The 27,860-nt window shown below is 42.4% G+C and overlaps 1 protein-coding gene across 2 annotated transcripts in view; it reads right to left on the bottom strand.

The window, feature by feature from the left end:
- The window catches only part of USHBP1 (USH1 protein network component harmonin binding protein 1), a 103,675-nt gene that overhangs the window by 29,196 nt on the left and 46,619 nt on the right, over nucleotides 1–27,860 (bottom strand). For both annotated transcript variants that reach the window (XM_082253641.1, XM_082253642.1), the window contains 4 exons: nucleotides 14,327–14,427; nucleotides 11,344–11,476; nucleotides 8,829–9,087; nucleotides 6,741–6,929 (listed from right to left, as the gene is read on the bottom strand). In XM_082253641.1, coding sequence (XP_082109767.1) covers nucleotides 6,741–6,929; nucleotides 8,829–9,087; nucleotides 11,344–11,476; nucleotides 14,327–14,427 — 682 coding nt within the window. The remainder of the gene's footprint in view (nucleotides 1–6,740; nucleotides 6,930–8,828; nucleotides 9,088–11,343; nucleotides 11,477–14,326; nucleotides 14,428–27,860) is intronic.

Genomic DNA, 27,860 nt, shown 5'->3' with positions numbered 1-27,860 from the left:
GTAGTTGAGCATCATGGGAAATGTAGTTTCAAAACATCTGGAGTGCCAAGGTTCGCCATCACTGGCCTTGGCCATAAGAAGATTGCCAAGACCCTGAAACTGAGCTGCAGCACGGTGGCCAAGACCATACAGCAGTTTAACAGGACAGGTTCCACTCAGAACAGGCCTCGCCATGGTCGAAAAAGAAGTTGAGTGCACATGCTCAGCCTCATTTCCAGAAGTTTTTTTCTTGGGAAATAGATGTATGAGTGCTGCCAGCATTGCTGCAGAGGTTGAAGGGGTGGGGGGTCAGCCTGTCAGTGCTCAGATCATTCGCCGCACACTGCATCAAATTGGTCTGCATGGCTGTCATCCCAGAAGGAAGCCTCTTCTAAAGATGATGCACATGAAAGCATGCAAACAGTTTGCTGAAGACAAGCTGACTAAGAACATGGATTACTGGAACCAATGTCCTGTGGTCTGATAATAACAAGATAAACTTGTTTGGTTCAGATGGTGACAAGTGTGTGTGGCGGCAGCCAGGTGAGGAGTACAAAGACAAGTGTGTCTTGACTACAGTCAAGCATGGTGGTGGGAGTGTCATTGTCTGGGGCTGCATGAGTGCTGCCATCACTGGGGATCTACAGTTCATTGAGGGAACCATGAATGCCAACATGTACTGTGACACACTGAAGCAGAGCACGATCCCCTCCCTTCAGGGACTGGGTATTCCAACATTAAAATGACCTGAAACACACCTCCAAGACAACCACTGCCTTGCTAAAGAAGCTGAGGGTAAAGGTGATGGACTGGCCAAGCATGTCTCAAACCCTAAACCCTATTGAGCCTCTATGGGGCATCCTCAAATGGAAGCTGGAGGAGCACAAGGTCTCTAACATCCACCAGCTCCGTGATGTCGTCATGGAGGAGTGGAAGAGGACTCTGGTGAACTCCATGCCCAAGAGGGTAAGGCAGTGCTGGAAAATAATGGTTACCACACAAAATATTGGCACTTTGGGCTCAATTTGGACATTTTCACATAGGGGTGTATTCACTTTTGTTGCCAGCTGTTTAGACATTAATGGCTGTTGAGTTATTTTGAGGAGACAGAAAATTGACACTGTTATACAAGCTGTACACTCTCTACTTTACATTGTAGCAAAGTGTCATTTTTTCAGTGTTGTCACATGAAAAGATAAAATGTAAAGGGGTGTACTCACTTTTGTGAGATACTGTGTGTGTGTGTGTATGTATGTGTATATATATATATATATATTTATTTGTATTATTTTTTATTTTTTTTGCTATGGAAATATAGGACCTTGTCTGCACCTAATGTCTGGTGTAATGAAGCGCATTGGATGAGGCTAGACACTGATACACCTGTAAAAAGGGGTCTGCAAACACTAGATTTGTGATGTGGGAGTTTCTGCAGTCGTGCAGCAATTAAGAGACATTTTCCGCAGGCTGTTTAACTTGAGTACTGGGCTAAGCACTTGCTTTATGAGCACAATATGTTTTAAACTTATTGTTTTAATAACTGTAAAGTTTAGAGCAATGAGCTTTTTTTTCCCTTTACTTAATAGATCCATGTGGAAAAATAAAGGAGCCAGGGAGACATCCCCTTGCCTGCCTATCTAGTATTATTACACAGTCCTGTTTTACCATCTTGTAATGAGAGGTCAAACAAATCTGGTGAGTGATCCTGAGCTACTGGGAATGCAGTTCTAAAGGTTTGGAACAACAGCATTTTAGAAGAGTGGATTTTTTTGCACATTATTGTTTCAAATGGATTTTGCTATAGACTTTATGATTTATATGAACATTGTTAAACACTTGAACATTATTTCACTGAGACAGGTTATACACATATGATTTAACACTATGGACACAGAATTAACTTGAATCAAGAGTGGAAAAGAATCCGCGCTTAGGATAATATTGAAGGGAGGGGGTAGAAAAAAGCGATTGGCTGCAGCCCACTTCAGAATATAACCCACTAGAGATTATATTAGATATGTAGAGGAAAAAAGAAGAAGTGCTTGGCGCTGCCAATATATGCGTTTAGAAGTATGGAAGGTAGAAGCTGGTGTAGATAACACAGATGTCACAAATATTATAACTATTATGCACGTTTGAAAGAATGGATATTAAATAAATAAGTGAGGTTTTAAATGAGGTAAAAACAGGAATAAAGTGTAAGAGCATAAAACCTAAAACCCAATATTTAAATGTATAAAAGTAAATAGGTATGCAAAAAAAGAAGGTGAGCAAAAAAAGAAGGTGACTGTATTTATTAGTATTATTATCCTTTTAATCTATTTTATACCATATATCTGAGATCTAATGAACCCTATATATGCCCCCCTAAGATTATATATGGGAATCGGTTGTTTTGTGAAATTATTGTCCATAGATATATATGATTAGAGTTTCTCCCTGCTTGTTCCATATGCACTGGATAGATTTGTTATACTTATACAGACATGGAATGATTGCCAGGCTACCAGACTTCTCATTATGACTATCTGATTTATTCGGAGTTATAATGAGGGCATTTTTCTAGTATTAGATTTCTTCTTCCGTTTTTTGTTTCCTTTTTGTGTCCGTTTTTTCGGACCAATTTAGAACTGTTCACCATCATTTATTGCTGAGTATACACCGTCCCTTATGAATAAGTATCATCACCTAGTCTGCAGATAGTTCCGGGGCTGGCTTAACCAACCGGAATTCCCCTGTGTAGTGAATATCCTCACCACTTATCGTAGGAGCCAATCAGCATCAGTTTTCTCCCAGCAACTGATGACAAAGGACAACCGTTTTTTCTGATTGGCCCTCGGACTAATGTGCATCGTATTAAGAGGTTCTTCCTAGCAACTGATGATCATACTCCTAGCTTTTTTTCTGATTGGTCCGTTGACCAATAGGCGTTTTTAGTTGAATCGGGTTGCCTGGCAACCACTCTACACTTAAGGAAGCGGAATTGATGTGGCCAGCGCTACTCCTGATGACGTCATACGACGAAACATGTAGAGTGCGCACCGCATCACTTCCGCTTGCATTGTATTGATCGGCTTGGGACGCAGCTCCGGTCGGGAGAACGCTTACCGTTCATCACCCCACCGCCAGAGAGGACCTTGCGGCTCCTAAGTCCTGAGGGATCGTTAGCATTGTTTTTTATGTGAGTACCTGCTTTTATCTTGGATGGTTTTAATAAAAGTCTAGCGGTATTTCACCATTTGGAGGCATCTTTCTTTATTTACATACATGTCCTGGAATGGCTTGGTTGGAGCATTAATGTTGGAACACCCCTACCAACACGCCAATTAGTTGTGACTCGGGCAATTGGAACATTAGAAGTGGACCAGGTGACCGGACCCCTCTACTTTGGGAGCGATCCCTACAAATATCGACCTGCGCTCTACCCCTGTAGGGGTAGTACTTTCTGGTAAGCTCGGTATTTACTAGAAAGGGGAGCACCGGACCCACTGAATAGGGGAGCACCATAGTCTTCACTCTAAGAATCATCCAACCGGTCGCACCTGTGATTTTGGCACCTCATCACTATTTTGGACTGATATACCTCTATGCGCTTCTTAAGGACTCAGTGGATGTTTTTTCTTATGCATTTTTGACCACTTTCTTTGCGCATTTTTCCACTAGCACACTATTGATTTTGAGATATTCTGTGTATCAATCACTTAGCCACCATTTTATATTTTTTTCAGTTTTTTTATTATTAATTTTTGGATTTATTTTCCTCCATCTGTGGCCCACCCCATTGTCATTTTTGGGGAACCATATTGGGCACTCTCTCTTCCCAGGCTTGGGATTGAGGTTTCTTTTCCTTTTTTGCACATGTCACTTTATGGTCACTCAAGTCACTGTAAAATAATTTACATATACTAATTTTTTCTACTCTACCTTTTTATTATCACTTATACACCTGTGTTACATATCACCTAATAGTCACTGCACTATAATACCATTTTTGAATTTATATATTTATTTATTGTTTTAACACCACCACTTCACCCTCACTTGAAGGGCACTATATATATATATATATTTTACTAGAGTATATTGTGGATGTATATGTCACCTTCTTTTTTTGCATACCTATTTACTTTTATACATTTAAATATTGGGTTTTAGGTTTTATGCTCTTACACTTTATTCCTGTTTTTACCTCATTTAAAACCTCACTTATTTATTTAATATCCATTCTTTCAAACGTGCATAATAGTTATAATATTTGTGACATCTGTGTTATCTACACCAGCTTCTACCTTCCATACTTCTAAACGCATATATTGGCAGCGCCAAGCACTTCTTCTTTTTTCCTCTACAGAATTAACTTGTGGCTTTATCACTGTGATATAAGTTTTGTTATATTGATTTGATGTGTATTTTTTTTATTTACATGTATGGAGGGGATTATGCATTTTGAATCTTCCTGTGAGTGCTGTATTTTTCGAGTGTTATATGTTGCAAAGTGCTGCTGGATTGCTCCCTGTCATCCACCCTGGAGTTAGGTAGGATAAGGTTAGAATGAACATCCTTTGTTTCCTTTTTGAAGGTTGATTATAGCCTTTCAGACATGCGTTCCAGATATTGCTTGGTAGAGAGTGAGTTTAGCATCACTCAAAGCTCCCTGCCTTCCAAAGCGCCAGGGCTTGACACCATGAATTCTGTCAGGTGTACCTAGGATAAGGGGGTAAAAGGCTGCTCTACTGTATGCCCTAATCCAGGCTGCACTTTGTCAACTGAGATGTTGGAGGTGTCACTGGTTGTAGAGGAGTGTCAGTGGATTGAAGTCTGAGGTACATTTTCAGAAGAGAGGCACAGTCACGGTGCATTGATTGTGTCTTGAGTGAGGTTGTTCGTTCAAAAAATGCTGAGGAAAGCAGCCAGGGGCTGAGAATGAGATTTGGACTCTTCTCCCAGGCATAGAAGAAAGGCTGCTGTAACAGTAAGGGAGAGATCGGGACAAGTTCCCAAGAAACATGGCCTCACTCTGCCATTAATCAGCCATGTCCCTAAACAATATCTTGTTTAAAAAAAAAAAAAAAGTTTAAAAAAAACAGTTATACTTATCCCAATCTGTGGTCCAGCAATCTTCTAAACCCCCTTTTCAATTCTAGTGATGAAGCTATCCCTTAAAAGCTCTCTGCCTGCTGGTCTCTAGCCATTCTACTGTACAGTGCAGAGCTATTAACAGGATGGGGCATAAGAAGTGCTAGCAGTACCTGTCCATTTTAACCATCCATTTATGTGCAGGGAAGCTAAAAAATGCAAAGTGAATGCTCAGTATGAATATCCAATCATATGAAAGGGGAAAAAAACATCCTGTTTGGACATATTTGGAGAATTAACATGAAAACCGCATCACCTTATTCACTAAGCTCAGTAAACATTTCGTTTCAAATGTAAAGATACATTTTCCAAAGTGAACAGCCATAGGGAGCTTTTTATATTATGTATTGCATAGTTGAAATGAACACAATTTAATTTTCCTATCACTTTAATAAATGAGGCAAACTAAGTGGTGAAGCAAGAACAGGCATAACCCCTCAGCGCTTGCACCTTAAGTCAGAAAATATTTCCCCATATCTCCCATATTTTAATTGTGACAGATTTCCATTCAGCAACATTGTCAACTCTGTAAATGTGGATTGGCATGGGAAAAGGCAACCAGTTTGTTTAGCTGAACTCACCAGCAATATGTTTCTTAATACTGTTGAAGAACACATTGTTCAGATTAAAGAACAATTCAACCAAGCTGCATTTCATTAGATAAAAATAATAAAAAACCTTAGGTTTGTTTGATAAGTATAAGGTTTAAAAGTAATTTCACAAAAAAAAAAAAAAAATGATGCCTGGTGTAATTCAAATGAACTTTCAGAGACACAGTATGCAATTGTTGTTTGATCTTCTATGTGTTCCACAAATGCCAACCAATCATTTAAAACAAAGAAGGGCAATGAAGCATGATAAACATAGTAATTGGGGTAAACTAATCATTACTGAAAAAAGGGCCCTCTTTGTACCAAAAATGACTTGTAACCAACAGCAACCATTCAGACTATGACAGCTATTCACATAGTATAGCTTTGAACATCAATGCAGTCTGACTGGCTGCCAACTTTGTTTCTTTTAACTATATAGGAACAAAGGATATGGGTTAAAAATGCAAGTATTACTGGTTTTATTGTGACACACCCCACAAATCCTGATATTTAAGAGAACATGCCACAGACTTGAGCAATTCAGTTTGAGCATATCATGAAATAAGTGGAAACCATTTTTCAATCGGTTATTCTAAAGATATGGGCAACTCAAGGTTTCCTGTAATTTTGTAAAAGGCCTCATTCCATTCCTGTCAAATTATCATATTCTAGCAAACTTTTCTCAGATTGTAGATGTCAGCATGTGACTTTCGTTTTTAGCATGACCTTACTTTAAGGTTTTTTTTTTTTACATAAGGATCAATGCAATCTATTCTGTAATTTTATTTAGCAGAAATCATAAGTGATGGGGTAATACACCCAACAATGTTGTTGCTTCAGAACTAGTGTGCATCCAGGGGATTGAGAATAGCTCCCCACTTCTCACACAGGTATTTTGCTATAAGGCATATTCCCTCTAAGAACCTTGCCACAATTTCTACTTTCCTCTTTTCTGGTAGGTATAGTACTCGTACATATTTGCTTTCAGGCAATATATTAAGCTGTTTAATTGTACTAAACCAACAGACACACCTGTTCTTCCTTCCTGTCATGGGCTGAATCCTTTTCTCTGTTTGTCCATTCACTCTGCACCAACTGTAGATTGTCTGTAATGAGCATGTAGGCTTTCTCCTGTTCTTGCTGGGTTAAACACTGCAGTTCCAAGGCTCGCTTCTCTGTCTGTAGTAACTGAAGGCAGGCCTTCAGCTCAGATAGCCCCTTCTGTGGAAGATAATAAATATAACCACATGCACTGACTGTCTACTAGTCAAATTTTACATTCTCCAATATACAGAAAGAATATTAAAATGGAAACTATACAACAGAAACATTGCAGAACTATTTAGTTAGGACAGCATTAAAGTAGATCTAAACATTAACTTGAGTACTAACACACTGTATATCATAAACAATTAAAATCCTTTTTTTTCCCATAAATTAAGTTTTGCCTTTTTTTTTTAACATTCTTGCATATCAATGCTGTTAATTTTATGAAGCCACTTTCCTGTCCACATGCACTTGCTTGAACAAAGGTCTAAAGTATAACTAAAGGCAAAATGTGTATTTTGGAGTTTTGGATAGAGTGGAGAGGGATTGGAGCGCTTGTCAGCTTTTATTGCCATCTGTGTCCCCATTAAGGAAATTCACCCTCTCACTTTGTCCTAGTTACCATTATCATTGAAAAAGAACGTACAAGAAAATCCCAAATATCGTGTTGTCCCCAGAAAAGTAATAGAGGGGAAATCTTCCAATGGGAAAAATTGTTCTAGAGACCTGGGGGTCCCCAAGGAATTTCCCTAATTTGCAGGGATTTCCTCTTAATTCCTGTTTGGCTATGGGACAGGAAGTGAAGGGAAATCTCAGAAAAGATACACAGATTGGAGAAAAAAAAAAATTGGTAGGGGTTAACCCTCCCTTGCTCTATCCAAAATGAAAAAAAAAAAAAGTTTGCCTACAGTTCTACTTTAAGCCTGGTACACACTATTTGTTTTTTTTTTTTCATGAAAAAGAAAACTTTCAGCTCCGTCAGCAGCTGTACTAACCATGCAAGGTTAGTTCAGTGTTCTCCCTCATTGAGCTTTTGTGTTCAGACAGAGGGATGCCCCCCTCCCCACCAGAACACTCTGATCAGCGCTCTCTGCCATTGGCTTACAGTGCTGATCGGGAGTAGGTCGGATGATGGTTTTACAGCGTGTACATCTGACAGAAGCTGGCCAGACCAACATACACACGGGCCGAATGTCAGCCTTTTATTTTTTTAACTGGCCGTTGTCTCCCAACATTCGGCCCATGTGTCTAGGGCTTTAGCATCAGTAGGCTGTTATCCTGACATAATGACAATGGGACCATGCCTGAGTATCAGAAAAGGCAGCTGCTAGTAATGTCCACCAGGAAAGCATGTGACAGTTTGACAACAAAGGAACACATCTTGTCAGCCTATACCAGGAAGTGCTTGAGCAAGTAAATTCATTGCTAGATCACTTGGTATTATTTAAATGAAAGTGACAGATTTATTGTGCAGAAAAGGTCCAAAGTACAAACACGAACCTTACAACAACTCGCCAGTGATAAGATCACTAATAGACCCCTTTTGTTCTGGAGTCACTCTGTCGCAAGCCAGATGACTGGTTGTTAGATTGCTGACAAGGGAGATTCAGCAGTTTCAGGCTAATAAGTGAAGGTCTCTGCAGTGATTGTGTTGCTGACAATGTGTTGTCAGCAGCAGGAATGACCATGTGACATTGTCCTAAATGATGAGCAAAAATATAAAAAAAGGCTAGGAAAATGAAAAAGGGATTAATATTTATGTATGTAGATTTTGGAATGTGACAATAATTTTATCATCATTTGGACATTTTTACATTTTTAAATGTTTGATTTTTGTCAATTACAAAACCAGTTGTATGGTGACTTGTACAATACTAGATGTTTCCAAACCATGGCAGAATGTTACTGAATGAACTCCAGCTGAATCTCAGACAGCTTTAAGGATTTGCAGTTTGATGTCTAAGGTGCATTGCTTTTAACATTACCCATATTAGCCTTGCTTGTTTTAATGAAAGATTTCTACTAAGAGAGACAATAGGATTAACACACTTTTAATAAGGAACATTTATTTACCTTAGTATCCATCAATTCCTGTAATATCCGTGCTCTGCCAGGTTTCTCTGGCAAGTGTGGCGAAGCTTCCACTGAGACCTTGATGGCATCATCAACCTTAGCCTTGATAATATCTGCACAATGAGCAACTTCCCTTCTATGTGAAGTGTCAATGGCCAGGTGTTCCAAAACAGTAACTGATGACAGATCCCACTTAAGAGACTGGATATAGTCTTTTAGCATCTGTTCATCTTCTTCACTAAGCCAAGGAGCATAAGGCCTAGAAAAAATTAGGCGAAGGTCAAAATCTTCTTCCACTCAAATATGAAACTGTGGATCTGCTGTATTCATATGCAGTGGTCTTCAGTGGGAGATTTACATGGCCTATGGGATAGCATTCAGTTTGTATACAGAACATGTATGTACTCTGTAAGGGAATGTGTTCCCTAATTTGAATTTACTTATTATCTATCAGCCTTACAAGTTTGTTTTAGAAGAGAGGTAAAAGGCAAAGAGCTAAAAGCAGAAGACCAGTGCCAGCTTACCAGTGAAGAACAACAGTGACCTGCCTAGTTTCTAGTTAATCTGTCTAATTGCTACTCTTCCCTCAAAGCAGCCTTCCAACTTTTTCACTTGGACAGCAATTTGTTGTCCAATTTGGCCAAAAAATATCCATATCAGGCAATTATCATGTCTAAGGGTACAATATAATGAGTCTATTCTCTGCCCTCTCATGCCCAGAGCAAGGTTGGCCCAGCTCAGATAATGTAATAGTCCTTACAATCTTTTGCAAACTACTGTGGATTAGGTTCTCTAAGCAGTCTTCTGCTGAGAGGTGCATTTCTCTGTAACTTGATTTCTGACTACCGGTAATTATTGTTAATGAAAAATGAATGTTTTATAATTCAAGATTTTCTTGGACTTTTAAACCTGGTCACATAACTGTCAGTTGTTACCTCACTTCTTATGTAGCTTGTCTAAACATATACCTCTCAAAAGGTTTTTTTTTCCTTGGCCAAAACTACACACTTAGTCTGCTTATACAGTAGCTGTGTAGTAATCTGAATCTTCCCCAATTCCTTCCAGGATTTCATATATGTCCTGAACCAGATGCAACAAAAAAAACCTCTCTTTTGTACAGACACTTTTATTTAATTGGCTACAACTTAGCATAAAACCTTTTTATTCCACTTTTCCCAGCTTTGTAAAAAGGACAGTAAATCCGGCCATACATGGATTGAAATTCAGCAGGTTCTGCAGGGACTGGCAGAATTGCGATCCATGTATGGGCAGGGTGGTTATACAGAAGTCAGTCTACCAATTGACTTCTGTACAACCACCCTGCTAGAAAATTTCCACCGATCAGAGCCGCCAGCAACAGCCAGCAGCGCTATTCAGTGTATTCTGATCAGGTGGAAGTCTACCCTCTGTCAGAATACTATAGCTCAGCAGAAAGTTTTCCCCCCAACCACCTTGAATGTGTAGATGGGAGAACCAATTCTTTTTTTTTTTTTGTTCAACACACTGGTTAAACAAAAAAATATGAATTATCTATGACCTGCCTGAGACCTCAAAAAAGGTCAAATGTTCAAACTGTTAGCAGATCTAAAAATGTAGTCCTCAATACTACTGTTATGTACTGTATGATAACTAAAGCAAGCCATAAACATCAAGTCGTGAGTCTTATTCCCCAACTAGGAGAAACTCCCAACTGAACCACACAAACTGGTATAAGACATGTCGGTGTAACAATGTTTGCTGCTTACTCTTTAGTACATTGCAGTCCTGCAGTACTAAACCCTCAGATGATCCATCCTATATTTTGACTTTGTCCACCTCTGTGGTTGTATTATTTCCAAAATCCATGCAAACATGACAGAACACCTATTGTTGTAATCCATTTTTCATATTTGCATTTAGAAAAGCTATAAGAAATAATATGAATGCACATATAATAAACAGATGATGCATTAGGACCAGAACCATGCATAATAAATGTTACTAAATTTTTTATTTCCTTAAAGTGGTTGGTTCAAGGTTTTTTACTTTTATGCATTCTATACATAAAGGTAAAAAACATTCTGTGTTCAGCAGCGCCCCCAGCCCCCCCCCCCCAGTATGTACCTAAACCCCATCTCAATACAATGACATGCACAAGAGCCTCAGCTGTCCCAGATCTCTCCCTCTTCATTAACTGAGACAGCAGCGGTAGCCATTTGCTCTTGCTACTGTCAATCACTACCAGTGGGCCAAGGAGGAGAGAGGGGGTCAGGGCTGAGCTGTGCTCTGTGTGTGAATGGACACACGGAAAAGTGGCTTGGGAGTGCACCTGCTCGGGTGCCCCATAGCAAGCTGCTTGCTATGAAGGCACTAGGCAGGAGGTTGGGGCCTGGAGTGCTGGCAGGGACCCGAGAAGAGGAGGATCAGGGCTGCTCTGTGCAATACCATTGCACAGAGCAGGTAAGTATAACATGTTTGTTATTTAAAAAACAAACCTGTAATATCACTTTAAGTGAACAATTTAGCTACCTATTACCTGTATATCGCTTTGTCCTCCGTGCTTTTGTTTTCCAATTCTAGATTAGGACCTTCTCTCCGGAAACTCTTCCTTACCTCCATCATGAACAGCTTAGTTTTTATTTCCAAGTCTTTTGGTAGCAGGTTCCAACCTTTATGCAAAAAAAGGACACAAATAACTAAGTCTGCTATGATTCAATATTTTTTCAGGCAAGGCAACTAAACCATATCCACTATTTGCACACATTTTGGAGACTGCAACAAAAGAAGTGTTCCTACACATATGATTTTCAATATCCTGTTGAGACTGTAATGTTAAAAAGCTTCTAAAGCTAAACATATTTATTTATTTTTTTAAGCTAAATTCACTCCCTGCATTAAGGTAATAATGTTTTGCCACTTGTTGTGCCGCGTGGGCGTGGAGTGGGCAGAGCTAATGAGTGTCCCCAGCAGACATTAACCCATCACCACCTACTTGGCCGGATATACCATAACACGTTAATGTCTGCTGGGGACACTCATTAGCTCTGCCCACTCCACGCCCACCTCATTCCTGGCCTTTAAATTACACCGTTGCCTTCTTTTCCGTGACTTGATAAAGCGCATGTGCGTGAAATGCGTTGTCACGGCAATGCTCCCCCATGTGTTCCAGGCTGGCCCTTCCTGCTTCCGGGTACGACACTTCCGCCTTGTGGTTCTGAGTCACGGTGACGTCATGCAGGAGCGCCGGCGGTCTGTCCGCGGCTTTTCTGAGCAGCAACACCATCCGTCAGTGGCCCTCCCTGCTCCGTCCAGTGGACCCAGCAGCAGTCCACTGATCCCCATTGGACTAGGCCAGCCTGGTACTGTATCAGCAATTTTAATTGACATTTATCCACTTCTATCCTTCCTGGTTGACAATAAATTGTTTATCGTATCCACCGACTTGTTCATTTTCTGAGAACTGCCATGATGGTACCAATATCCAGACAGCGCTGTCTCTCCTGGTTGCCTGTTGGATGGTCATTTTGTACTGATTTTGACGGCCACACTGGATTGGTTTGTGACAATACACAGCGTGGGCACCACAGAGTTCAGCACTGGGACCTTTTTTTGTTTACATCTATTCACACCACACCCAACCCAACCGTTCGCCTCCACCGAGGAGATACAGAAATCCCAGGCTTTTACAAATTTACAACCCTGATTCAAATATCTGACCTTATAGATTGGGAGTGCGGCATTCACAAGGCCCTTCCAGGCTCGTAAAGTAGGAGGCCAGAGGGTTCTTTCAATGTAAGATGATATTTTATACATAACTAGTCTGACTATGCATATGCCATACCTAGAAGCGGAAAATCACTGTAGTGAGCACCGCTACTCCACTAGTCTCCCCTAGCTTTGGGGTCCTTTGTCGAGAAGCTGCCCTGCTGCTTACTGCACACAGGAGGTCATCATTCAGAGAACTTTGCATTTTCTCAATGAATGCAAAGCATTCTCTGATTGGAAGACATGGAGATCGCAATGTCACTGTCCCACCTCTCCACCTCATCCAGTAATAGAACACTTTGTATATATTGAGAAAATTGATAGCGTTCCCTGATGCCAAGTGGGTGACCTCCTGTGCTCCAAATGCAGCAAGGCATGAGACCCAGAAAGCTAGTAGAGATCACTGTAGTAAGGATGCCTACTAAAGTGATTTCCAGCTACCAAGAGATCGGCCAGATATAGTATATACATAGTTACATTGGTCCAAGTAAGGACTCAATGTACCTTGGTATCAAGGCAGAACTCAAACTATGGGAGAAAAAAAACAGCTCAAAGAGCCAATCAGTTATGTTGAAGTTCAAGCAGGATGCTGATAGAAGAAGAGAGCAGCGTACCAGAGAGATGAGCTTATCAGTCTGCTGCTTCTCCTTTCACTGTCCAGTCACAGACCAAGGAAAAGACAAAACCTGTAAGTGTTACTTCACAGAAACAGAGAAAAATCAGATATCTTGCCCAACCAGACAAGTTTGTGAGGTGTGGCAGAGCTGTGTCAATCTCTGGACTCTATAGACCAGCCTTTTTCAACCAAGGTGCCCAGGCACCCTGGGGTGTCTTCAGGTTTCTTCCAGGGTGCCTTGATAAAATACCTAAAAATTGCCCATAAATTGTATACAAGCCAGCAGGTGGATCAAGCCTGCCTTTTAGTTACAGAAAACCTGAGGTTTGTAATGCACACTATTACAACCGTCTATCCGCCAAGGTTCTAAAAACCAAATTACGTCACTGGTTGATAAAGGTAGGCGCCTGCCCAGTATCCTTGTTTGCCACTCCCCAGCCCTTCTCCATCCTCACTGGGATCACATTAGCTGAGTAAGGGAGAGAAACAGACATTTTAGTATACTGGTCAGTACCAGTGTGCAAAAGTGTATTTGCTTTGGAAGAATAAATTTGCCTGTAATGTTGGGTGTCCTGTGAGTGTGGATGTTCCTGCATTATGCTGCATTATGTCAAACCAATAATTTATTTTTTTCAATTTTAGAATGGGGTGCCTTGAGATTGTGCATCATTTTATAGGGTGCCTTGACTGAAAAAAAGTTTGAGAAAAACTGGAAAAGACAGAAATACAAATCATTTAGCAAATTAAGTAGCTTCCTTACATTAATTTTATCTGTGTATTTAAATGTCTGCCTGGAGTTCAAAGTTTGTTTATATATATATATATATATATATATATATATATATATATATATATATAAAAATATATATATATATATATATATATATATATATATATGTACACAGTGTATATATATATATATATATATATATATATATGTATAATTTGTTCCACAAATACACATTTATTACATGACAAGGGGGTCCCCGAGCACTACAGGTTAGCTACAGACAACACAGCAGAAGCAGCCCACATTGAAGCATTTGAAAAAGTAAAATGTGTGCATGGGTGACAATATTTTTCTTACAAGATAAAGCGGGTTGCTGTCATTTATGCAAATAACATAGAAATATTTTACCTGAGTTTAGGAAATCTCCAGAAGTAACTTGGCTCAGTAGGATTTCCCCCTTTGCTTCAGCAAGTGCCAATAATACACTGTATGTCTTTAGGCATCTCTCACTGCAAAAAAAAAAATACAGAATGAGCACTGTCAACACACACATATCTCATTATCAATCTTATAACAACATTGGTACTTTTTCTATTAACCACTTCTGGATCTAGCCCATTTCTGACACACGTTGCTTACAAGTTAAAATCTGTATTTTTTGCTAGAAAATTACTTAGAACCCCCAAATATTATATATATATATATATATATATATTTTAGCAAAGACTCTGGAAAATAAAATAGCGGTCATTACAATATGTTTGGTCACGCGGCAATTGCGCAGCGGTCTTTCAAACGCCATTTTTTGTGGAAAAAAATACATTTCACTGCATTTAAAAAAACTAAACAGTAAAGTTAACCCATTTTTTGTATATTGTGAAAAATGATGTCACATCGAGTAAATAGATACCTAACATGTTACGGTGTAAAATTGCACACACCTGAGGAATGGCGACAAACTACCATCAATAAAAATCTCAGTAGGCGACGCTTTAAAAAATATTAACGTTTACCAGTTTAGTGTTACAGATTAGCTCTTTTTTAAATTATTACTCTCGCTCTGGTAATCGCGGCGATACCTCACATATGTGGTTTAAACAGCGCTTTCATTTGCGGGTGCGACTTTCGTATACGTTTTCTTTTATGCGCAAGCTCACAGAGATGGGGGCGCTTTCAATTTTTTTTTTCCTATTTATTTTAATTTTCTAAAAAAAAATAAAATCTGATCACTTTTATTGCTGTCACAAGCAATGTAAACATCCCTTGTGACAGCAATAGGCAGTGACAGGTACTCTTTATGGAGGGATCAGACCCCTCCACTGCACTTCAATGTATTCAAAATGCCGAAAATGTAATTTTTGAATACGGTCACTTTTTTCAATTCGGCGCCTTTAGCCGCCGAGTAATTTGGACTTGACGTCATGAACACCACTTCTGGGTTACATCATCGGAGACCTGATCGAAGCCAAATCCAGCTTAGTTCGGGACTCCAACCAGCCGGCGGAGGTGCCTGCTGGTTGCTCGGGTCTCCCGGTGGGACGGGAGACCCGGGCAGAGCCACGGCGGGAGGGGGGCGTCCCCTCCTACTCGCTGGGGTAACGACCGAGCGGCTCCCGAGCCGCATCGGCCATTACCACCTGAAAGCCGACCGCCGGCTCTAAAAAAATTATACTGGGATGATGCCTCTAGCTTCAGGCATCACCCCGGTACAACCACTTCTTGCAGCTGACTTAGAGCTACGTGAGTTTGCGGGAAGTGGTTTAAGGAGAATTGCAGCTCATTTGGCTGTACTTCTCCTGTGACCCATTTTCAGCAGACAGCAGGCTTAAGTTCGCTGTTTGCTGACGTCACAGAGCCGGTCCAGGCAAGATCGCAACAATGGAGTCAGTGTTCAAATCCGCCCACATGCCTGGACCGACACCTGGCTCAGCCTCTTTTCGAGCTGGCCACTTCCGTCCCCTCCACAGCTCAGTGCTTCAATGAGCAGGGGGAGGGGGGGCAGAGCAGAGAGAGGTGACTAACAGTCACCAGCTCTCTGCTCACAGAGCCCTGAAAACCGAGTGATCTGTGGTGTTAGATCGCTTGTTTCTCAGTGTTAGAGCCGGCGGGGGACAGATGCAGCATCAGACCAATAAGTATGATTGTAAAAAAAAAAAATCCCATACATCTCTTTTAAAGGATAAAGGATTAACCTTTTGGAACATGATACATGTTCCATCTGTATTTAGGATTAAACCTGTAACATGTTCCAGCTCCTGCCCAATCTCCCCCTTTAGTGTGACAGCAGGCAGGGGGTCTTCTCACCCGCTGTCACAATTCAAAAATAGCATTGCGTTGATCATTCAGAGTTTCACAGCGACTACAAATATTGCCAGTCACCGCGACGGATGGCTTTGTAGTCCATTCACAAGCCCTGCAGCTTTCAAACTGACAGCCTGTATTGAGGTACTAGCTGAAAGCTGTAGAAGCTTGACATTGCACCCCCTTATCCACTGATCATAGGTGTCTCTGCAAAAATATGTTTATTTATAATTTTTTCTAAAAAAATTAACTTATCCTTTTATTAAAATGTCTGTATGGCCTTTTTTGTAGTTTTGGATAGAGTAGAAAAGAATTAGAACTCCTGTCAGGTTTTTATTGTTGTTTGTGTCCCTGCTTGGTAGCGTTGCTCTCTCTACTTGTCCTAAGGACCATTATCACCAAGACAAAAAGTGACTAGATATCCAACATTGTTGCAGGAGGTAAGAGGTAATTCTCCCCTGGGCTATCTGTTCTGATGACAAATGTCCAAGAGGGGAATTCACCTCACTTTATTGGAAGTTCTATTGTATCTCTGGGACAGGAGGTTAAAGTGGAACTTTTGTCAGAAAATGAAGTCCTGGTAGATTACTACAGGCTGGCCCCTTTTGCATGTATAGCTATGTAAAACTTTAACAATAAGTGTCTATACTATTTAAAATCCAGTAATGTTCTGTCTCCCTCTGCTCTTCACATGCTCAGTTGCTCTTGTAAGCAGGTGCAGTTAACTAGCTTGTTACTAGCTGTCTCTATCCCCAAAAAAGTGGGTTAATAGGGAATTATGTAATTGGGTCAATTAGGCAAACACTCCACAGCCATGCAGAAGTAGTAAGCTACTGCAAATGCACTAACACCAAGACAAACCAGCTATAGTCTTTCTGACTCAAAATATGGTCTAAGTGGACTGGGAGTGGGATGCAATTGCCTTTTAGTTCAGGTTAAGTGTTCTCTGTAATCAGCACTAATGCCCCAGTATGTCTCTTGAATGCCATGAAGGGAGTTGTGAGCTGGATGCATAAAGCATAATGGGCAAGTAAGAGGCCTTTGAGTAGAGCTATGGAGTGGGACATAGAAAGAGAGACTGGTAAACTACAGAAAACACCTTGTTAATCTCAGCTGACAGAACAGGATATTTCAACAACTTGTGAATCTTGGTTTGAATAGAGCAGAATGCTACAGGTCTACTCTACAGGGGGGAGAGGGGAGGCGAGAGGAGATGCCAAGAGAAGATGAATTATGTGATGTGCAATGTTTTGCTTTCGCAATGACTGCTACAGAATGTCAACTTTTGTGTATGGCGGTATGACCCCTGTCCTTATGTCTATATGATGTGATGTATCACTGTCACTTTAAATCGGTAAAGTGCAGAAAATATATTTTTTGTGTGGACATATCTTTCTTATGAATATAAAGGCTAATAGCAGGGGATATCATGGGTAGGCCTTGGGCAAGGAGTTAGGCACAAGATGGGGAAGGCTACTAACTAATAGCAGTGTGTTGTTGTCCTATCCAAAAAGAAGCAGGGTCGGGAGTTTGGGTTATTTGGTGCCAACAGTCAGCCATTCAGAAGCCCACTTACTCTCTATATTTTCGGCATTGTGCCTAATTTAGAGCCACTAGAAGTCCATCAGCTGACAGCCTTAAGATTTGCTGTTGTTAAAGGTGAAATAAAGCAACAGGAATGACACAGACTGTGCTAAGGGAACACAGATTAAGGAGGTAAAAAAGCAAGTGAAGTGACAGGGTGAACACTGCTGACAGGGAGACACAAAAGAGAAAAGCAGGTCACACACATATACAGTTTGTTCAAAACAAAAAAAAAAAAAAACGACAGATACCTGCATCAACACAAGCGATGTTGATGCAAGAATCTCTCCTATTGAGACATTGTGTTCTGACAGGGGGGACTACCCCAACACCAGTATACATTGATCAGTGCTTGCAGCCCAAATGCTCTCATAACCAGGGCCAATCCTGGGAAGATGCACAGGGTGCACCATGCCCAGACGCCGTGAGCTGAGGCAGAAGAGGGGGCACTGAAGCTGTGTCAATCACTTGCCTTCAGCAGCAGCGCCAAGACCCTCTTGTTGCACAGTAACCGCTTTGTAAATAGGCTGTAGACTGGCCTCTACTGCCCGCCGCACTGGTTGGTAAGATTGCCTACCACCTGGCATCTATCAACCAGCGACGTCACCTCCAAAGAGGAGAGTGAGGCCCCAGCATTCAGAGCTGAGGAGGATTTACCTTCTTCCTCCTCTGCGCCTAGTGGATTTTGGCTCCACTCTCCTCTTCTTCTCCAGCACGGCGGGCTCTGCATGTGCCTCTCAGAGACTGAGGGGAAGGGAACTGTGCGATTACAGGTTAGCGAAGGCTCATTTTAAAGCTGGATCCATCACATGCTAGGTAATATTAAGTCCTTAATCCTTCACCTCCATGCTCCGTATCTATAAGTACTGTATAGGTGGCTCACTAGATTTAAATGACCTATTTAGGTCATATATCTCCTCATGGCAATAAGGTTACAGAGCCTCCAGTACCTCTCTTTAAAAATTCACTATCCAGTTATTATCCTTACTGTCTTCTTGAAGAAGTCCTTGTGAGGAAATACATTAATGGCAGACATGACATCAGATGCTGTGGGGAACCCAAAAATGTGGGGATGTACTATACTGGAGTCTGTTCTTTGCTGTTTAAATGTGAGTGCAACTTTAATGTTTTAAAGAAAGGTGTTTCATATGCTATGCAATGGTGACTGTTTTCTTATATCTCTTATGCTAAGCAGAAGGCTAGACAGACAAGGATAATAATTGGGAAGTAAACTGTTAACAGAGGGGTGCTGGAGGCTCCGTAACCTTATTACTATCAGTTATAATATGGTAATTTACACCTAGTGAGCAAGCTATACTTTTAGATGTGGTGCACAGAGGTGAATTAAGGGATTAGGAATACCTGGCATGTGGTGGACAAATTCACTGAAAAACTGTTTCGGAACTGCATGTACTGTGTATTTATACACTGAATATTGGTGTATGGAGAAGTCTTTTACATGTGTTTATTACTGAATTTATATGGACTGTTTGTGATTTTGTTTAATGTAGTAGATAATATTTAGTTGTGTGATGTGACTCGCACATTATTATGTAATATTCATAGCGCTGATTTATTAGTTTTAAATTATTATTTATCCTGGAGGATTAAAAATGTATCCAGCAGCATCAGAAAGTTTTTTGGGTGACTATGGATTAGAGCACAGGTACTGTATGGTATTCGAACAGTGGTGGGGCTTATAGATGGAGAGGTGGAGTCGTTGCCATAGAAAAATGTGTAAAGGGGAGGAGTTAGTAAGATGACCACACCCATGTGGGGGCAGAAATATTTCTGCACCAGGCATCTGTGACCCTAGGATCGGCCCTGAGCATGAGCGATCAACAGAAGCCGACTTTCAGACTGGCTTCTGTTGAACAGACAGCTGTACACATTGACAGAAAGTTGACCAGGTCCTGCTGAACCTGCCAATTTTTGACCCATGTGCACTGGGCTTTAAACTTACAAGGATAGCGTGTTATTTATCTCTCTGATCTCCCTGATATTCTCCCCTTTCTCAGTATTTGGCAGCATGTGAACTTCAGCACTGTAAAGCTTATGATAGCCTTCCTGCCTTCCTCTCTTTCTGACCCATGATATACAGACAAGGTAGGAAATGTACACTTTTTTTTTGTTTAAATAGAAGGTGAAATGTACACATTTTAATTGAAGAAAGTGACATATAGTTTTTAAGGACCAAGGAGAGAGGGAGAGTTTCCAGTAAGAAAGTGACTGCTCTGGGCTACAAAAAAATAGCGGCCTCCAGCAAGAAGAAACAGAAGCAATGCTGGAGACAATTTATAGCACACACATGGATTTTGGTAGCATAATTACAGTAAACCCCCGTTATATCGCGGTTCAGTTTTTGCGGTCCGGGTATATTGTGTTTTTTTCGGTAAGACCCATTAATAGTATTTTAATAATTAAATCATTGTTAATTCAATATTTTTGTGTTTTCCATTGCTCTTGCTCTGTCTCTCAGTATCTTTTATGTGTTTAAATGAGTTTCTATTGTTTTAAAAGTGTGTTTAAAATACTTTTAAAAGTTCAGTGAAAGTTATAAAAACATGCCTACAGTGTATTTAAATAGGGTCTATCTATTTTGCAGATTTTCACTTTTCGCGGGTGGGTCCGGAACATAACCCCCGCGATGGAGGGGGGGTTTCCTGGGTTTACTGTATTAATGTAGAATGTATGTTCTTTTGTTAAAAAACAATAATTGTTATGGATACAATTCTGCTTTAGGAAAAATCTCCTTAGTGTGGCAAAGTCGGCAAAAAATATACTGACCAAAAAAAAAAAAATAGGTTTGGACTAGACATGCACTTTAACGTTAAAGCTGCTCTTTGTGTTTTTTTTGTCTTTCCATCTATTGAATCTTCTGCTCTTGTTGTTTTAACATTTTTTTTTCCGCCAGTAAATACCTTATACAGCCCACTTCCTCTTTCTTGTCTGGTAATTTGCCTAGGCTAATGAAATCATGCACAGCTCTCTCTCTCTCACTCTCGTGAGAGTTTGCCAGCAAGGGAGGGATGAGTCATTGGAGAGCCAATGAAAGCTGCAGAGTTGGAGGGGGCTGGATGAGGGAGGAGACAACAGGAGACTACAGAGATCCATGAGTATTCAAGAGGAGAAATGTGCAGGCAAGCAGTGGTGTGTGTGTGTCTGTATATATGTGCGTATGTGTCTGTGTAAATTGTATATATATATATATATATATATATATATATATGTGTGTGTGTGTCTTTGTGCCTCTGTGTGTCTGTGTAAATCCAGGAAGTGAACAGGCAGCAGCTTCAACTGCCCACAATTTAAATGGCTGTAGCCAGACTTAGTGGAAGGAGATATCTGCAGCATATTTTACAAGCACAGAATCACTGTATATTATATAAAAACATTTATGCAAAGTGGCTGAGGGAAGCTTCAGTATGGCAAATATGTTTTTATTACAAATTATGTGAGCAGACTGCAGTTCCTCTTTAACCACTTTAGCCCCAGAAGATTTGGCTGCTCAAAGACCAGGCCCTATTTTGCGATTCGGCACTGCGTGACTTTAACGGACAATTGCGCGATCATGCAATGCTGTACCCAAACTAAATTGACGTCCTTTTTTCCCACAAACAGAGCTTTCTTTTGGTGGTATTTGATCACCTGTGCGATTTTTATTTTTTTGCGCTATAAACAAAAAAAGAGCGAAAATTTTGAAAAAATAACAATATTTTTCACATTTTTTTTTCTCAAAAAAAATGTAAAAATCTACATTTTTTTACATTTTAGGTTAATTTCTTTTCTGCTACATATTTTTGGTAAAAAAAAAATCACAATAAGCGTATTTTGATTGGTTTGCGCAAAAGTTATTGCGTTTACTAACTACGGGAAAGATTTATGTCAGTTTCATTGTTTTGTTTTTAACGAGTAATGGCGGCGATCTGCGTTTTTTTTTTTGTGGGACTGCGACATTGCGGCGGACAGATCAGACCCCTGACTGACATTTTTGACAGTTTTGGGAGTACCAGTGACATTACTAAAGTAATCAGTGCTATAAATATGCACTGTTACTGTAAAAATGACACTGGCAGGGAAGGGGTTAACTTTACTGGTGATCAAGGGGTTAAGTGTGTCCCTAGGGGCGTGATTCTAACTGTCAAGGGGCGTGGCTTGTGATGTAATCACAGAGACATACGATCCTACATAGCAGGATCGCATAGCCTCTGTGATTACTTTAGTGAGAATGACAGATGGCTGTGTTTACATCACCCGTCTGTCCTTCTCTCACTGCGGCGGGAGATAGCGAGTGGCCGGCGGCCATCGGAGCCGCCGGTCACACGCACTGACTCCCCAGGCGACGAGCGGGGGCAGGTGCGCGCCTCCGGCGGCGCGCGATCGCTCCCTAGCTCCTCCCAGGCTAGCGCCGTACATGTACGGCACTTTGCCTGGGAGCGCCAGACTGCCGCCGTACAACTGCGGCGGGCGGGCGGTCGGCAAGAAGTTAATCACTGCTTTAGTGATACATATTGTAAGTTATATCAGCCTGATTATTTCAAATATACAGTATTTACTGAAATCCTAGAAGTTACACATGAAGTATATACAAACAGTACTTGCATTATGTTTTTTTTTTTTTTTGTTTAATATCTTTTTTATTGAAAATATATCAATATGAACAAAGAAAATGGTACGAGGTGCAAACATGTTCCAGGAGACCATACATAAATTGAAGTTACGCTTGATCACACCAGGGGTGAAAGCCAAGTACCATACTTCATATACCAAGTTAAAGAAAGGGAAGAAAGGGAGACAAGGATGAAGGGGAAGAGAGATAATGGGCAAAGAGCAGAGAAAAGTGTGAGGAGCAATAGTGAAGAGAGGGGGTGGGGGGGGGGGACCCAGCTGACGGAGCATGAAGCTATCTTCAAACATCACTGAGCATGTAACATAGAATACTCAAGTACGCAATAGATGAAATCACTATAACCTGCCAGTTAAAGAGTATATACATTAAGAAGTGGATATTTTCATTAGGGAGGCGTAGTCCTGTGATTGAGTAAAAGCCAGCCAACCAGACCAAGAGTCATTGGGTGTTGCAAGAGGATTTTGCAGTGAGTGGGTCAAGTCCTCCATAGAGTAGATACGTTCAACATTCAACAGCCACTGACGGATGGTGGGGGGTTCAGGTTGAGCCCATTGCCTAGGGATGAGAGACTTTGCAGCGTTCAGGAGGTGAGGGGTGATTGAGTTTTTATACAGGTGAGTAGGTACATCCAGGCAGTGGAAGAGAATAACCCAAGGGTTCCAAGGGATTGGGTATCCTTGTATTTTACTGATCCAATGTAATACATCTGTCCAGTACCCCTGAATTTTAGGGCACAACCACCATAAGTGAGCATGGGTGCCCCGGCCCCCACAACCTCTCCAGCATCTGTTCGAGATGGTAGGGAACATGCAATGTAGATGTTCAGGAGACAGATGCCAGCGTGTGAGCAGCTTATAGTTCATTTCGGCTATGTTGGATGAAGTGGAAGAGATGTGGGTCAGCCGGAGGATTCTGGTATGTTGCTTTTCTGAGAGGGCTTCCCCCAAGTCCCGCTCCCAGTCGGAGAGGAACTGCGGGGAGTCCAAGGCTTGAACTTCCTGCAGGGCTTTGTAGAAAGTGGAAAGGGGCCTGTTAGGAGGCGATGAGTGGGCAAATATCTTTTCCACTGGGTTAAGCTCAGAAACAGATCGTAGTGGCTTAGGCAATTTCTGGACGAAGTGGTAAAGTTGAGAATGTCTCCATGAGTCCAGGAAGGTTGGAGGTGAGGTTACTGAAATGTCTACCAGAGGGGCCACTGTCTGTTGTCGAGTGACCTGATGCAGCAGAGGAGATGAGTGACCCATCCAGTTGCCGAATTGCGGGTCCAAGCAGCCTGGCGGGAAGTAGCTATGACCCATGAGTGGCATCAAAGGTGAGTTTGAGGGCCAATTATGCTTTCTACACAGATAATCCCAAATTTGATAAGTGGATTTCGTAAGAGGGGATTATTGTAGGACTAAAGATCTATGCGTGGGGGGGATCCAGAGCTGTGTGTATGGGTCCGCACCGCACAGCTCCCTCTCTAGCTGCACCCAAATGTTTGAGGGCATGTGATGCTGCCAGTCAGACGCCCTTTGCAGGGCTACCGCTTGCTGGTACAGCCGGAAATTTGGCAGAGCCAAACCCCCCGCCAACTTTGGTTGGCAAAGGCGAGAGCGTGCGATCCTCGGTCGGGACCCCCTCCACACATTCCTGGACGCGAGAGTGTCCAATGTTTTAAAGAAACTATGAGGAAGTTTACACGGGATCATCTGAAGCAAAAAGAGCACCCTGGGCAAAATATTCATCTTGAGGACATTTATTCTACCAATCCAGGAGGTGGCCAGATGTTGCCAGGAGTGGAGGTCTTTCCTAATGTTGTTAAGTAGGGGTACATGGTTACATTGAAACATGGTTGAGAGGTCGGGGGTCAGGAACACACCTAGGCATTTGAGCGATTTGCGTTGCCACTTAAAGGGGAAGGAAGACTGGAGGTCTAATGCAGTTTGTCGGGGGACTGAAATGTTAAGTATTTCCGATTTAGACATATTTATTTTGAAGTTGGACAGGGTTTGATATGTGGAGAACTCGGCCATTAAGTTGGGTAGGGTGATTCTAGGCTGTTGAACGTAGAACAGGACATCGTCCGCATAAGCGGCGTATTTATGTTCCCTGGGTCCCACAGTTATGCCATGTATGTTAGGGTTTTGACGGATAATAGCCAAGAAGGGTTCCAAGGACAGTGCAAAGGTAATAGTAAAGGGGACAGCGGGCATCCCTGACGCGTCCCATTGTATAGGCAAAATGATTCACTCAACGTGCCGTTGACCCTGATTTGTGCGGTAGGGGAGTTGTATAGTGCGGACCCAGACCCAAAGCTCGCAACATACATTGCAGGAACTCCCAGTCCACCCGATCAAAAGCTTTCTCAGCATCGGTGGATAGGAGTAGGGTGGGCCGGGAGTTCCTACGCACAGCCGCGATCAGGGATAGCGTGCGCACAGAATTATCGCGGGCCTCCCTGCCGGGGATGAACCCCGTTTGATCACTAGCAATCCATTTTGAGATGAGAGGGATCAACCTGTTTGTAAGGGCCTTCGCGTAGATATTGGCATCTATGTTAAGGAGGGAGATGGGTCTGTAGCTCCCGCATGCTGTGGGGTCTTTATCCGGTTTCGGGATGACCGTGATATGTGCGTGGAGCGTTTCGGGGTGTATAGGGTCACCGCTGTGTATGGAATTGGCGTAGGAGGTCAAGTGTGGTATGAGGATATGATGGAAGGCACGGTAATAGGAGCACGTGAACCCGTCGGGACCAGGTGCTTTTCGGGCGAGATCACGGCTTCCAGCGAGGCGAGCATGGATCGCGGTAAACGAGGGAGGTTCGCTTTGGAGAGATAATCCTGAATCATAGCGCGTCTATCTGCTACCTGTGCGTTAGTTTGCGAGAGGTGGTATAGATGTTGATAAAAAGAGCGAAATTCCCCTGCTATGGCCTTGGTGTCGTGAACCAGCGTTGCGTCAGCTGACTTAATTCTAGCCACGAATGCTGCGGATTTTTGCTGCTTAAGTGACCTGGCTAAGAGTCTACTGGGTTTATTCCCCCATTCGTACTGCTTTTGGGACAGCTTACGGTAGGCGTTTTTATGAGAGGTGTGGTACAGTTGTTTTAGTTCTTCCCTCTTCTGGGTGAGTTGGAGCAAGAGGTCCGCAGAAGAGGATAAATTGTGCGAGCCCTCCAGGTCACGTATGGCCAGCAGCAATGACTGCTGCTGAGCCAACTTCTCTTTCTTGCGTCGAGACCCCAGTTCTATGAATTTGCCCCTAATGTGAGCTTTATGGGATTCCCACAGTACACCCGGGGAGGTCTCCGCGGTGGTATTCTCCGAAAAGAAAAGTCTGAGATCTTCCGCCATACATGTCCTGTCACCCTCAGTGGCTATTAAGGTGTCATTCAACTTCCAATTCGGTGCTTTGGAGGGGATGGAAGGGATGGTCAGTGTGATACAGATGGGGGCGTGGTCCGAAATAATGGATGAGTCAATAGTTGCACGTTGTAGTAGGGGTAGATGATGATGATCTATTAATATGTAATCAATTCTAGAGTGGGTGCGATGTAAGTGGGAGAAATGCGAATAGTCTCGGCCGGAGGGGTGTTTAATTCGCCATGTATCAATAAGCTGGGCTTCGTGTAACTTTTTTCTAAGATGGGCTATGGCTCTATGGGGAAGTGAGGATGTGCCCAAGGACGTATCCATCGCGGGTTCTAGGGGGGTATTAAAATCACCCGCTAGCACTATAACTCCTCGGGCAAATTCCATCAGTTTAGAAACAGTGGAGGTGAGAAATGGGATTTGTGCCTGATTGGGAGCATATATAGCAGCCAAAGTGCAATAATCGTTGCCCAGGGTGCCCCTCAAAAACAGATATCTACCATACAGATCAGCTTCCATGGATTCAAGTCTAAAGGGGGTGTTCCTACGAAGACCAATGGCGACTCCTTTGGCTTTACGGATATCAGATAAACTATAGTACCATGTGGGAAATTCCGGGGAGGAGATGCAGGTATTAGTGTGGAGAGATATATGGGTCTCCTGCAGAAAGACAATATTCCCCTTAAGCCGGTGCAATTCGCGGTACAAGGAATGTCGTTTACCCGGAGTTTGCAGACCCCTCACATTCAAGGAGATTAAGTTAAGAGTCGCCATGGATCTTCAGAGGGAACTTACATGTGCAGCACAATAAGTCAGCTGGGTCCAAAACCCGGGGGGGGGGGGGAGGGGGGAGGAGAGGAGAGGAGAGGCAAGGGGAGAGGAGAGAGAAGTAGAAGAACCAAGAGTATGAGAAGGTAACAGAAGCATATAGAAGACAGCATGTCAGAACCGCGGAGAAGATAGCGCCCGCGGCCCTGCGGTTTGTACCAGTGGGGTCCACTCGAGTCCCAAATCCCACCCGCCAACTATCCACTGCTGGCGCCGACAGAGCGGGATCAAACAAAATCGTCCTACGACCTGAGGAAAACCGTCTCTAGGCATAGGAGGATAGTCAATAGAGGGGGGGGGGGAACAAGGCTCCGCTGCAGGCACACACGATAGAGGCGGGTAACTAACTCTCTCAATGCATGCAGGGCAGCCAAGTACAGGTGGAGTACAAAAACATGGGGTACAACAGTGACAACTTTAACATCATAAAATGCAAGAGACTTCCTGAGGCTTAATAGAAGCTCCCAACTGTAGAGCAAACTTACTACGACTGGAGCAACAGTACTTTAGGTGAAGCTGGTGTCCATTAACGATCTGGTTGTGGCCGGGTTGTTGATTAAGCAGATCACGTATGCCAGCTATAGAGAGCCAGAATTGGTAGTCTTACATCACTCAGTGGACTGAGGAAACAACAAAAACAAAAAGGAACACGAGAAAAAAGTAAGGCTAGGGAACTTTACCGGTGGCGGTAGGTGGCATGTCAACCAAAAGAAACATGTAGTAGAATGGAGAATAGCGTTGTCGCTCTCAGCCCAGCTTCGGTGAGGTTCCAGCAGCAGAGGAGCGGTGATTTTTAGCCGATTTGCGCCATTGCGGCTCCACGGAGGGCTCCGGGATGGGCACTTCATCCTGCCAGCCAGGCAATTCAGGTGCAACGATGTTCAAGTCCATGCAGAACTTGTCGAGGTCTTCCGGAAAACGAAGCGTCGCCGACCGGCCATCTCTGGTAGCGATAAGGCACGAGGGGAAGCCCCAGCGGTAGGGGATGTTGTTCTGACTCAACTTTTCCGTGAGCGGCTTGAGGGCACGGCGGCGATCTAGCGTTTCTCTCGCCAGATCAAGGAAAAGAGCCAAAGTTACCCCATCAAACTCCAGGGAGGCAGCTTCCCTGGCTCTCCTCATAATTAGCTCTTTCTCATCATAATAATGGACTCTGCAGATCACGTCTCTGGGGTTTTCAATGGCAAGGTTGCGGGGGCGGAGGGCTCTATGCACCCTGTCAAGCCGCAGAGGGTGATCTATCGGG

This window comes from Pelophylax lessonae (genome assembly GCF_965119305.1).
Source record: "Pelophylax lessonae genome assembly, chromosome: 1".
NCBI classification, from domain to species: domain Eukaryota; kingdom Metazoa; phylum Chordata; class Amphibia; order Anura; family Ranidae; genus Pelophylax; species Pelophylax lessonae.
The sequence above is the reverse complement of the archived record's forward strand: the minus strand, read 5'-3'. Positions and strand labels throughout refer to the sequence as shown.